This window comes from Opisthocomus hoazin, chromosome 7, assembly GCF_030867145.1.
Source record: "Opisthocomus hoazin isolate bOpiHoa1 chromosome 7, bOpiHoa1.hap1, whole genome shotgun sequence".
In the NCBI taxonomy this organism is placed as follows: Eukaryota; Metazoa; Chordata; class Aves; order Opisthocomiformes; family Opisthocomidae; genus Opisthocomus; species Opisthocomus hoazin.
In genome coordinates, this window is record NC_134420.1 from 72,206,034 (window position 1) to 72,219,394 (window position 13,361).

The window sequence follows — 13,361 nt, forward strand, 5'->3', positions numbered from 1 at the left end:
TGTCTTTCGTCACAGCCCTGGGCCAGACCGGGGTGGCACCGGGCGACGGCGCAGGACCAGCGTAAGGCTGGCAAGGAAGCCCTTTCGTGTTTGAATTAGCTGCTCCGCAGGCTTTGCCTGAACACGCTGGGCTCCCTCAGCCCGGTAATGGGGTGTTTCAGCCCGTAACACAACCCTGCCAGCAGTGCCGAGGCTTCGCCGAGCATGGGTGGTGCTACGAAACAAACTGGTGTTGGGGTTTGACCCCCCCTCAGGAAAATCCCCAAGCAGCAGTGACGGGAGAGAGATGAAAAATCCCCACCGTAACAAACACACACGCACCCCTCACCCCCCCAAACCTCTCCAGCAGTGCCTGGGTGCAGCGCCCACGTTTCGCCCCCTTCCCCAGGCACCCGGCTCGCGGGGAACACCGGAGCTCACCCAGCGGTGCCTGCTCTGGCGCGGGGCCAGGCTGCCGGGCAGCAGCCAGAGCCCTCACAGCCCCCCACGCTCCACAAGCACAACCCACGCAGCTGGGGCTGGGGGCTCTTCCCCGGGAGCTCTGGGGGCTCTTCCCGGGGGAACCCGAGTGGAATCGCATGCCGGGGAGATGGGGACGAGGAGAGCCACTTACCTCGTTGGTGCTTCCCTGGGGAGAGGCATTGGGAAGAAAAAGGGGGAGAAAGAAAATAATAAAACCAGCATCTCTGTGTATCTCGCAGGACCCCTCGGCAGCTGGACCCACCGCCACGGCGCGGTGAGCTTTGAACCCACCCCGGGCAGCAGCCCCGTGCGTCGCAGAGGGCCCGAGCCCCGGTGCCTGCAGCAGGGCCAGCAGCGCCCGGCCGCGCAGCTCCTTCTCGGGAGAACTTTCCGGGCAGCTGAGAGCTGTGCCACCCCGGGGAGCGGCTGCAGGCACTGTAACCTCTGTATTTTTCCCCAGCTGGGCAGGTTGGGAGCGGGCAGCGTCTCCGGCTTCGTCCTGTTCTTGCTTAAACCTCCCACCGGTTCCTGCACAGGGCTGGAAGACACCAGCGTCTCCCGAAGGCACCCGGGAAGGGTCCCCGAGCCAACGGCCGCGGCGCGGGCACTGCCAGCCCCGCAGCAGGGCCTGCTGTGGGTGCTGCGGCCGCTGAGGGCAGGGCAGTCGGGGTGAGCCCACCGCTCGCAGGCACCAGGCCGCGCTCGCTCTCAAGCCACCTCACTCTAAAGGCAGCCCGGGGTCCAACCAAGACCAAGACCAAGAAATCGAGAAAGAGCAAGTGCCACCAACCGCCCTAGCCCAGCTGTGGCTGTGGCAGGAAAGCAGGGCCCGGTGCCCAGCCGGGCAGAGCCAAGACGTGGCCTCGGCCTCTGGCAGACCCGGGCAGAGCCAGGATCCCTGCCCGGAACCAGGGGAGAACCACGGGTCTGTTCTTTGTGACAGGCACATGGAGAGCACCCGTGCTGGCCGTGGGAACGCCGCCCCGCTGGGAGCCCGGCCGAGCTGCCCCGTGCCCGCCGGGTCAGGGCTCCACAAACGAGCCTTTGGTGACGGGTTAAGACAAGAAGGGAAGAAAAAAAAGGCAGGAGAAAACAGCTTGCTGTGAGTTTCTCATCGCTAGCCCCGATGTACACGGCTCGTCCTTCCCAGAGGGCAGGATCCAGAGGCTCGGGCTCGAGAGGGGAAGGGGTGGGTCGGCACGCAGCTCCAGCCTCACCGTCCGCTCCGGCTCTCAGAATCACAGAATCACAGGATGTTCGGGGTTGGCAGGGCCCTCTGTGGGTCACCCAGCCCAACCCCCTGCCCAAGCAGGGTCACCCAGAGCAGGCTGCACAGCACCGCGTCCAGGCGGGGCTGGAATATCTCCAGAGAAGGAGACTCCACAGCCTCCCTGGGCAGCCTGGGCCAGGGCTCCATCACCCTCAGAGGGAAGAAGTTCTTCCTCACGTTCCTCACGGGCTCTTCAGCCCATCCCATGCTGCCCGCTGCAGCGCAGGCCTGCCCAGGCCCATCCCCGCTCCCCAAGACGTCTCCTTCTCACAATCAGCTCCACAAACTGATCTGAAAGCGTTTCCTCTGGCCCTGCTTTCCCCACCTAGGAGGTCTAAGGAATGGATCAAAACTCGTCGTCCTGCTCTCCGAAGCGGACAGGGCACGGGTCTTCCTTCCCGTCTCACCCACCACAGCACGAGCAGCTCCAGCAGCCGGCTCTGCCCGGGCAGGCCCAGCAGAGCCTCTACCACCCCTAAAAGCAAAAACCATTTCAAATGGGAGGGAAAGCCCTGGGGAACCCAACGCTTCGGAACTTGGGAGGGGTGGGGGGGGAGGTTTTTTTTTGTTTGTTTAAAATCAAAAGCTCTTTATCCTACCTGGTCCCATAACGCTGCGGCCACTTGGTCTATTACTGCACCCAGTTCTCTGTACTCCCCAGAGTATCTGATATATGCCCAGGTACACAGTGTGATAAGTGTCAAGCCCATGATCATGTTGCACAGACTGGCTATGATGTCCAAGCCAACGAAGCCGGTCACGCCAGCAATCACGTAAGTGATGAAGATGACCACAAAGAGCGTGGCGGGGGTGCGGGCGGCGTGGAAGATGTTCTTGCTGTCGTTGTGCTTGATGTACTGGATGTAGAGCTCATCTATCTCGGTCTCCAGCTGCTGGAGGTAGCGGCGGCTGAACTCCTCCCCGCCCATCTTCTTCACCCCGCGGAAGAGCTTCACAGCCTCCTCCTTCAGCTCCGCGTGTTTGGTCTGGAGGTCACTAGGCGCAAGGAAGGGCTTGTCCCCACCACAGACCTGCGTGGAAAACACAGTCCGATCACTCGGGAAAGCTCAGCACCCGCAGCTCCTGTGCTGCACCATGCAAACCTCTCCAGGCTTCCGTTCGGCACGGACCACCAGATCCTGCGGGAAGACCTCCAGACGGTGCTGTCCATCTGGGACAGCTCTGCAAGGCGCCGGTTAGAACGGGGCAGCGGGTGCCTGCACTGCGAAGCGGCGTCGCTCACAGCCCAAGGCAGGATCTCGGGCGACGCCGACGGCTGAGCTACACTGACCAGCAGCACCCTGAACCCCAGCAGTTTCCAGGGCTGGAAACTCTGTGGAACAGAGCGGGGGCCTGGAAGTGGCTGGAGACAGGCTGGGGTCTGAGCTTCACCTTTAAAACATCACAACCATCTCCTCACCTGAGCTGAGAGGTGGGCTGACACGGCAGGGAGCAACTGAGAGGCGGGCTGACAGAGCAGGGCACAGCTGGAAAGCCAGCTATAATGACTTTATTCCCTAATTAGCCCCAGCCATAGCAGAGATTGCATGGCCACCCCACTACATCACATTTTTGGGTTGCGTCTACCCACGCTGGGGCCATGTGGTCTGCAAAGAAGGTGCCATCGGATGAACCAGTGACCATTTGCCGGTCACCCTCCCCTACACTGCCCTGAGACCCTGACCCAGCATTGCTCTCCTCCAGCCTGTGCAAGAGCCCCTGTTCCACCAGGAACGCAGGAGAGACCCTCTCTGGGACCCTGAACGTGCAGCCTTGTAACCAGCCCCGGCCACGTCCACGCAGGACGTTATCTACCGGGAACCCAGGCAGGGAGGTTTCCCCACGAGGACAGGAGAGCCAGGAGACACGAGCGCTGTGAAACGACCTGCTCAGCACCACCTACCTCCTCCATTCTCCTGCTGTAGGTGTCTTTGGCCGTGGCAACCGCTGCTAAATTGTTGGCTTCTGCCGTGGCCTGCAAGAAGAGCGCAAGAGTTACAAAGTTTGGTTGCAGAAAGATAGGGTTTAAGAAGTGTAACTGCAGAGAGCAGCAGGCGCTGGCTGGCTGGGTGCTCACGGTCCACACGTGTACGTGGCCAGGACACGCGCACGGTACCCCGGTGCACGCGTACAGAATTAACCAGCTCCCTCCTCTCTCCAGCCTCTGGCCCACGCCAGACGAGATCATCCCATATTTACACGTCCAGTCTCCTCAGTGCGCCCAGAAAACAGCGTGCGTGAAGAGAGGATCCCTACCCTCCAAGCCAGAGCAACGAGAGCTTTGGCTTCGGCTGTGGGAAACGGCAAGGAAACAGATAAAAGGCTGGGTCGTATGTAAACAGCTACAGCTGCAGCCTCCCGCACAGCCGGCTGGCTCGCAGAGCCGAGCGGCAGCCCAGCCGCCGGCGGCGTGGGGGGCCGTGTCACCTCCGTGTGCGGCCCCACCGCAGCCAGAGACGATGCCCTTTACCTGCCGGGGAATAATTCCAGCAGTCCGGCCGTGCTGCTGCCATTGCTAAGCCGTGTCAGAGTCCTGACTGCCAAAGCCTTCCAAAAGGGCTGCTTCTCACAGAATCACAGAATCACAGAGCCACAGAATGTTCGGGTTTGGCAGGGACCTCTGTGGGTCACCCAGCCCAACCCCCTGCCCAAGCAGGGTCACCCAGAGCAGGGGGCACAGCACCGCGTCCAGGCGGGTCTGGAATATCTCCAGAGAAGGAGACTCCACAGCCTCCCTGGGCAGCCTGTTCCAGGGCTCCGTCACCCTCAGAGGGAAGAAGTTCTTCCTCGTGTTCAGACGGAACTTCCTGTGCCTCAGTTTGTGCCCGTTGCCCCTTGTCCTGTCACTGGGCACCACTGGAAAGAGCTTGGCCCCATCCTCCTGACTCCCACCCTGCAGATATTTGTCGGCATTTCTAAGGTCCCCTCGCAGCCTTCTCTTCTCCAGGCTGAACAAGCCCAGTTCCCTCAACCTCTCCTCGTAGGGGAGATGCTCCAGTCCCCTCACCATCCTCGTAGCCCTCCGCTGGACTCTCTCCATTAGCTCTTCATCTTTCTTGAACTGGGGAGCCCAGAACTGGACACAGTTCTCGGGTTGTTACACTAAGGATTTTGGAATAAAACCGAAGACGACCCGCCGTGCTGCTCTGGCTGGACACCTCTGACAATTCACTGGAAATCAAGGGCGATGACAGCGCGTGAACGCCCGCCACCTCGCAGCTCACGTACCTGCAGCATCGACTTTGGGTGCGGCAGTTCCTCCCCTTGGTAGATCTTTATGTAGGCCTGCAACACAGCGCGCAGCAAACGAAATCGCATCGAACGCGGCGTTCGCGAGCAACGCGCACACACCCCCGCCCAGCTCCAGAGACAGCTGTAACAGGGCGTTAAAAGCACAGGAGAGGAGGCTGCTGCTGGCACGAGACGGCTTCAGCAGGGGATGCTGTGTCAGAAAACGCTACACAGCACGGCTCCAGGCCGTCTCCTCGGGTGGCCTGGGTCAGTCCCCCAAGGCTGTCGTTCCACCGCTTACGCTAAGCGTCTCTGCCATCGGATTTGCACCCTACCTCCGTCCTTCAGTGAAGGAGACGGAGCCAGAGTCAGGTAGCCCTGGAGAGCAGGTGGTGAGAATTACTCACTGATGTCTCGCATTAAAATGTCCCAGTAGTCATGGCAACAAAAATAAGCTTTTTCCAAAAGCAATGGGAATACGGCCCTCAGCCTGCCTCCCCCTCGGTCCTCAACTCTCCAGGGGAGGAAAACAGCCCTGCCCACTTCTTGGGCTTACTGCGTGGTCAAGTACGCGGCCGTCAGGTGTTTGCTTTCTGCAGCAAGGAGTCAGGACTATTGGCCAGACCAAGAATGCTGCCTCCACTCACCGACTGCTTGCCTGCCTGCTGCTGCTTTCCCCATTAATGACAGCCACAGATGAGTAAGCCCACTTTTTCTTAAATAAGCCAATACCTTAAAATACTCCACGAGGCCTCGACAGGTGATGTGGTTTCCATTGATCTCCTTAACGTCCAAGCTCTCGGGACTCAGCAGCCAAGGAATCAAAATCTTCAAGTTCTTGATGAACTCATCATCTATTTCTGGAAACCAAACCCAAGGTGATCACTACTAGCCCAACGTCAGGCTTGTGCTTCAGCATGCACTCACAGCACGCGAGCAGGAGAGTCACGCCAGGGACTCAGACACCGTGTAATTCCGGGACGTGAGCGCTCGGAAGTGATCGTGGCCCCAGTTAAGTTGTTACTGCACCCGCCAACAGAATATACAGCTGCACATATATCCACAAACCAGCTTCATGGTCTCAAAAACGCTTGCACCAACACAAATGTGACCGCATGGGGGAAAAATCCCGGTTTTGCTGGTGATGCTGGTGATGCGCACGCAACGCTGACAGCCAGAGAGCAGCATCTTCTTGCCTACACGCTTTGCAAATCATGGTCCTGAGCGTACGGGGCACGGACACGCGCTGTGCCTTCCCTCTGCTCTGCTCCGTGGCGCCCATCGTGCTCTCTGGCTCTCGTCCCTGCCACCTCCTGGGCCAGCGGGTAAGATTTTCTGTGCTAAGTTCTCTGGGAACCCGCATGTGAAATTGTCATTGCAAAGCATTTTAAAGCTTTTGCAAACCATGAGGCGCTCGGTACAGGTACACAAAGGGCTCCTGCGCGTAGCCGTGGCTTTACCTCGCACCATCAGCCAGCCCTTGGTGCAGGAACGGGCACAGTCTCCGCTCCCACCAGCCCGTCCCCTTTGCCAAGCACAGAGCTGGCACAGGGTGCTGTTTGAGGGGTCCTTGGGCTGCTTGTGTCACTTAACAGAGGCAGACTCATCTCCTAACAGCCATTCTTATGGCTTCGCAGCATCTGACATCCATTTATTGCCATTTAAACTAAACTGTACGAGGCTGGAGACAGAAAAAACAACCCAGGCATTTGGAAGGTAAGGAGAGGGGTAAGTTGCCCCGCATTTCTTCCACCAGAGCACAACAAGCTGCGTACAGCTCTGAAGGAACAAGAAAATGGAGTCAAGCAGCTGCTGCCAGCTCCCGTCCCAGTTCTGCACGCGCCGCTTGTTCGCTACTACTCCGCACCTGGATTTCAGGGGGGAATGACCCGAGACCAGCTCCGTTTCCACAAGCCTCCCCCCCGGCTGCCTCCCTGTCCTGCTTAGCACAGAGCTCGCCAGAAGACCGAGGCTGATCGCTAGCCAGACCAAACCAGAGAAAAAGTAACATATTTCTGCCTGCTCATTTATTTTAAGTGACTAATGGGCCGCTTTCTCTACTGCTAAGACTGTAACCAGTGATGCTGGTAAGCAGTTGGTTCACAACAAAGAACTTAAAAAAAATCCACAGCGTGTGGCTCCTTTGAGGGTGGAGAACCTCACCATGGCTTTTTTTCCTTCCCCCTATTTTTCTTCACCTGTTGAACTAAGCCTGACCCCTAGGGAAACCACCGGTCAGATAAGTCAGGAAGATTAAATATTCCCTGGAATGCTTTTCAGAGTGAAATAACGTTCCCTTGAGAGCACGTGTCACCGGCCTTCCGCCCTCTGCAAGCACCAGCCTGCCTTGCAGCAACCGCTCTGCACCGCTCTGCATCGGTGCCTAATCGCAAGCCAGGCGTAATTAGCTCATTACAGGCTTAAGACCGTGTTCTTAAACATCCTAGCTCAGCCCTGCCCTTCCCCGGCTCCCTGTCCGCCGTCTCTCCTGACAGCGGCTCTCAGACCTTCTCAGGTCCCACACCTTTTCGGCCTCCGCCTCTGTCTTACGTTAAAATCATCTGGCAGTGAGCAGGCAGCTGCCGGACTCGGAAGAACGAGCCGAGCGCGTGTACGTCACTGGGAGGAGGATCCAGCTCCTCTCCCAGAAGCTTTTTCATGGAAAATACTTACAGAGGTTTCAGAAACCAGCTGGTCACTCTGCCAGGGTATCTAAGGTATCCGCTTAAAAACCAGACCTTTGCCCGCGTACCTTTCAGTTTTCCATCGAAGTTTGGGTTGGTGGCGACTTTCAGGCCCGGGTGAGGTAAGAGGAAGCAGGAGATCTTGGTGAAGCAGGAATGGATGTGCTTCCTGACGTTCTGCAGCTCTTCGTGCTGATTTCCCGAGACCTGCGAGAGACCGGCCTGGGGTCAGGGGGTTTTCTTCCGATGGGGACACCGCTAAGGCTGGGCCAGCAGTGCAGCACTCCGCACTGCGGCTGCTTACGAGCAAGCCAGAAGGACAAGCCGCCTGAGGACAAAGACCAGGCTCCTCCAGCAACCAAGGAACTAGCATATCTCTGACCACACGCCCCGGGGCATGTTATTATCATTTGGAAAATGCGCATGTCCGTGTTATGACTGGAATACACAAACATCTGGGATTTCCCACTCGGGCCTTCCTTGTCTCCCTTTCCCTTAGGTCTCTCCACTACCAAACCACCCATGCATTTTCTGATTAATCCCAGCAGAGCCCTCGCCCCTCGGTTTCACTGTACAGCTACCTATTATTACTAAGACAACGTTCCCAGTCTCTGAGGAATCTGCTGACTCTCATCTCTAACGCCTCTCCCAGCGAGAGAGCCCCAGGGAGCCTGGGCTGGGGCAGCAGGCTAGCACCGGCAGGCTCAGCCCTCCGCTGAACGTGGCGAGGGAATTCAGCCTCCTCAAATGCCTCTTCTGTGATTTTAAGGCCCTGGGTAAGCGTGACCAGAACCAGCACCTCTGTACACGGTAGTCTGCACCCAACAGCCAGCGCTGTGGCCACGCAGCTGAGCCCTCACTGGTGCCGGTGCTCCGCTCCCCGCTCCCTGCCCAGGGTTACGCTCGCCAGCACTGGCCAACCCACACATCAAGGTCTCGCCCTCGTGCCCTGCGCACTCTCCAGCCACGGAGGTGATGGCAGCGTATCTTCCCCGGGTCACAAGCCAGGTTTGCCTCTTCGCTCTCCATCACCCCCCGGCTAGCACTGCTCATTAAATGAAGCCACGTCGGAGAGAACGCACCTTCAGCCGCTTCTCCAGGAACCTTGCACCACCGTCGGATCCATAGGAAAATTCATACGGGAAGCTCCAGTCACGGACGAGGAATATAAGGGACTAGAAAATAGAGACAGAAACACAAGGGGGTCAGTGCCACACAGTGCCCTGGAGCTGGAGTCACCAGCGGCTCCAGCTCGGAAAACCTCATCTTTCCAGGGCCTCGCTCTGTTGTTTGCTGCTAGTTGCAGGACCAGGAGAGAGGACTCGAGATGGGCAACTCCGCTGTACGTTATCGAAAAGGGCTTCACAAGGGTGTTCTGGGCCTCCTCCCCCAGTGCCACCGCTCGCAGCAGCCGACCACGCTCAGCCATCGGACCCCACGGCAGGACCCCCCCGGCTCCTCTGACCCCCTTCACGCCACAACAACACCTGGCCCCGAGTCTCTGCCCGGCTCCAGCAGCAGCTCACACCTTCACGGCTGGCAGCAGCCCCCACAGAGCCATCCCAGCGAGGCGCTGAGACCGCGCAGGCTCGCCGCACGTGCGGCTGCGTCCTACGAGGGGGACGCGGGGAGCGAGGCCAGGGCTGCTGTGTGGGAGTGCTGGGGGGCAGTTTGACTCCCCAGTTTGAAGAATAGCGTCAAGGATTTAAATTGCAACAGAAGAGATTTTTGCTAACAGGGACAAAAGGCAACGAGCTCCTTAATTCCAGCCACATTTAGCTCCATCCTATGGGAATTTTACAAGCTCGTTTTTTCAGCCTTTTCCACTGGGCAGCCTTCCAGGCAGACTTTTAATGAGAAGCAGATGTGGGATAACGAGGGTGAATACGAAATCGCTGGCTTTTGTAATCTTTATTGAGGCATTCAAAGTTCCTCTGCAATAAATAAATAAATACCAGTATGGTCAACTTTTAATCTTTAAAAAAAGAAAAATGTTTTCAGAAAAAGTCCTGTCTCTGGTGTCTCATCTTTGCAAGCGACCTACATCCCGCGTCACGGAGACACAGTTTGGAGGGGCAGCCCTGAACGCCGAAGCCCAGGAGAGCCTGGCAGGGGTGCCCGGGCTCCCCTCCTGCACATGTACCAGCAGGTCAGCAAGCGGACGCCATTTCACGGGAATCTCCCTAAAACTTGTCTAGGTTTAGAACAAAGATTTAGCAGAGGGAGGGAAAACGTTTCCCCTCCTTATTTCTCTTCCATAAAACATCGGGAAAGATTAAAATAAGAGAGAGCACAGCGAGCTGGCCACTCCTAACCGCACGACGAGCCGCAGCAACTGCACGCAGCCGGCTGCTCCTGGACACACTCTGCCTTCTAAGACCACTGGATGCTTAGGAGACGTGTCCATCTTCAGGACTTTTCCTCAAACACACCATGCATGCCTTGCACTGTTTGACTCAAGAATTATTTCCTTTTTTCTTATGGAAAATGCTAATTTTCCACTGCCAAGCACTCCTTCCCTTCCAGCAGGCTCAACGCAACCGCCTCGCTAGCGACGCTTTCTCTGCGCTCCGTGCTCGGCAGCGTTTTCCCACAGGAGCCGTTTTCCAAAGCCTCCTTTACAGATTTGCGTGTTTTCAGGACAAAAGAGGTTCAGCTCGTTTGACTTACAGGCCTGGAACCTCACCCAAGACACTCAGGCTCTAGACTCTCTTCCGCAAAGACGGCTGTCTCAGTTGCAAGCCTGCAGCTACCGGAGAAGCCCCTCGTTCAGCCACCCACTTAATGAAGAATTGGAGAGACCCTGGGGGGAACCCCAAGGAAACGCTTCCGAAGGATGATGATTCCCTTGAAAAATTAGTTCAGCGTGCTCTGCCGTCTACCAATTAATGAGTTTTTAATCCATTTACAATGGATTAAAACCGACGATGCTGACTCGGTATGCTGTTCGCTTGCTTTTAATCAGCATCGTAGGGAGATCAGGCTTACAGAGGGCAACGTATCATGGTGATAGTTACCTGTATCAACCAAACTCGTGGTCTTTTAAAAATTGATAGTGGGATTGTTTGACAAGACCTGCTCTCCACAAAACCGTGTGGCTTGACAGCAGTTACAGTCTTAGGTAAAATCAGAGCCTCTTATCCAGCCCTAATGACTTAAGCATATTTAAAAGTTTCCCCTTACGGCCTCCTTTTTACTGATGGAGGAGGAAGCATTTCACTTTCACTGAAATATTTGGCTACATCATCCTGATAGTTTTTAAATAAGGAACAGGAATATTTATTTAATGTCTGGCTTTTTTCTGTACCCCGTTACCATTTTCTCCTAGCTCTTGCTACTACAAGTCATAGATTTTTACAGGTAACTTTCACATCGTTTATCAGCCATCTGCCCATGCCAGCACCCAATACGCCCTCAAAGCTCCCTGAAAACTCAGTTTGTCCATTTGTTGTATTTTTTAACCTTCTATTTCCACTGCCTGACCACAGACACCCCATAAACTCCTCAGGCCTTCCAGGAAGGTGGTGAGGGCGGCACTTCTCTTTGTATGTTGGAAGGCAAAAGTAAAATAACTGTAACCCATTCCCAACTACTATTTGCATTTTTACAGCATGTTTTGCTCTCCGCTGTTTTCCAGTTTGGGAAGCTCACAAATCCCCATCCAGCTACCACCTAACCTGCTGTGGATGCCAGCTGGAGGTCGGACCAAGCCCTTGGGACTGGCAAAGAGCGGCTGGTTAAAGGCATGACTTGTACAGGGTAAGGCCAGAGCCCCACAGAAGGTGTTTTCCTTCTATTCACCACTCCGATCACGCAAACAGCCCTGCAGCTCCACGCGTGAGGACACGTGGGGACCTCCTGGCATCGCTCCCTCCACCCCCTTAGGCCCGGTTCCCTGCCCCACACATGGTCCCACAGACCCCCAGGATCTTCAAAACCTCTCCAGCCACCTTCCCAGCCTCCAGGCCCACAGCATTCAGGGCAGCTGTCACCAAAGCCACATGAAACCACTACTCAATCTGTTGAAGGACTAGAGCTTTTGGGAGATGCCACAGCCACGTCATGGGTTCTTTCTGCCCTCCTGCCTTCTGCTTTGTCTCTTTTTGTTTGCTTTCCCACTGGAAAGGGCCATCACAGCCCGCCATCCTCCCAGCTGCTCACAGCTCTGGTGTCCAGAGCAAGCTCTTGTCTGCCCGACGCTCTCCCTTCTCCAAACGCCAGCTTTTCACAGGTTGGGAAGCAGCAGGGTGAACAGATGTCCCTTATTTGAAGTTAAAACCCCACTTAAACCAAGCCTTCCCACAGCTCTGCTGTCACTCGTGAGAGCTCTGAGCTAATCCTCGTCCTTTCCTTTTGCCAGGAGCAGGGATTCCCCGGGCAGGCGGGTTCCAATCTCTCCGAGCGCAGGCTGGGCAGAGTCCCCGGGCAGATGGCTGGAGAAACCTGCTGCAAAACCTGACCGCTCGCCAAGCCCGGCGGGACATCTGGCAGGACAGGGCAGAGCTCTTGGGATGCCAAAGGTTCAGAGGGGAAAGAAAGAGGGATGTTGGATGCTTTTGGAAGCCTCTTTGGGGGCAAGGAGGCACAAGGTCTTTCCTTGGCACAGCTGAGCCAGTCCCCAGGCGTCCCCATCTCCTCCCCGTCCCGCAAACGGCAGTGACACCTCGTGGCAAAGCCAACGGGCTCAGGGCCAAGCCACCGCGGGCGAGGGGACATGTGCTGGCCAGGACCCTCGGACTCACCTGGAAGGGTTTCAAGAATGTCTCCTCCATGGCCAGCCGGCCGTACTCGGTGAAGAGCTGGAAGGAGAAGCAAAGAACAAGAGGACCGTTAGGCACCGCAGCGAGGGGCGGTTGTTGGCTCGGGGCTAACGGCACCACTTGCAGAGCTGGAACAGAAACTGGCTGGCTGTGCTCTCTCGGCGCACACCTGAGAGGCACACGGAGCTGCTACGGACAATCGCCGTGCTGAGCCCTCACATGGAAGTTCTCAGCCTGCAATTTTTGGCTGCCAAATCTGGGAGATATGGCTCAAATCAGCTGCTTGCTGTTGCTTTCACGCCAACCAGAAACTTCACGTGCTACAGCAGACTGCTGGAGCCCCACTCTCTTCAAACACTCCAAGAAGCAGCGGAAATGAATTCAGAAATAAGCACTTTCACTGCAAACCCCTACTGTGCAAAGACTGTAAGATCAGCCTACCAGCAAGATGTGAAGGCTCTCCAGTCTCTCTGGACTGTAATTTCTAACCGAAGGCCCAATAATGTATTTCACAGATGCCTAAAAATGGGTCAACATGTTGACAATAACGGCTTAAAATCCAGACTGAAAGATGAGAGTTGCTTTTGATAAGTTCAGTGTTAAAAAGGCATTATTGTTAAAAATATTTACTGACTGAAATGTTACAAAATCCTTCAAATGTTGATTTTTCCAGCTGGACTTTTGATTTTCTTTCCTTTTTCCTTAAGCTCCCGGAAGAACATACCTAACCGATCAATCAACCACCTAACCAGAAGAGAAAGCTAGAGGCAATACCAGCAAATGGGCAGGACGTGTGCCACAAAAATCCCACTTGCTGCTTGTCTCCAGCAGCCAGGGCTGTGATTACCCACAGGGGTCACCTGCATTGAGCCAGTACCAGAGCTCAGTATTCAGGCTTACAAACAGCCCCTGAATTTCTTTGGGCTTCTCCCAGCAACCCAAAGACCCCACACT

The 13,361-nt window shown here is 56.2% G+C and overlaps 1 protein-coding gene across 2 annotated transcripts in view; it reads right to left on the reverse strand.

The window, feature by feature from the left end:
• The window catches only part of ATL1 (atlastin GTPase 1), a 32,650-nt gene that overhangs the window by 2,832 nt on the left and 16,457 nt on the right, over positions 1-13,361 (reverse strand). The window contains exons 6-13 of one of the 2 annotated variants that reach the window (XM_075427240.1): positions 12,390-12,446; positions 8,730-8,822; positions 7,716-7,854; positions 5,696-5,823; positions 4,961-5,017; positions 3,636-3,707; positions 2,332-2,763; positions 614-628 (exon numbers count right to left, since the gene is read on the reverse strand). In XM_075427240.1, the coding sequence (XP_075283355.1) occupies positions 614-628; positions 2,332-2,763; positions 3,636-3,707; positions 4,961-5,017; positions 5,696-5,823; positions 7,716-7,854; positions 8,730-8,822; positions 12,390-12,446 (993 nt within the window). The remainder of the gene's footprint in view (positions 1-613; positions 629-2,331; positions 2,764-3,635; positions 3,708-4,960; positions 5,018-5,695; positions 5,824-7,715; positions 7,855-8,729; positions 8,823-12,389; positions 12,447-13,361) is intronic. The other variant, XM_075427241.1, reaches the window with a different exon arrangement.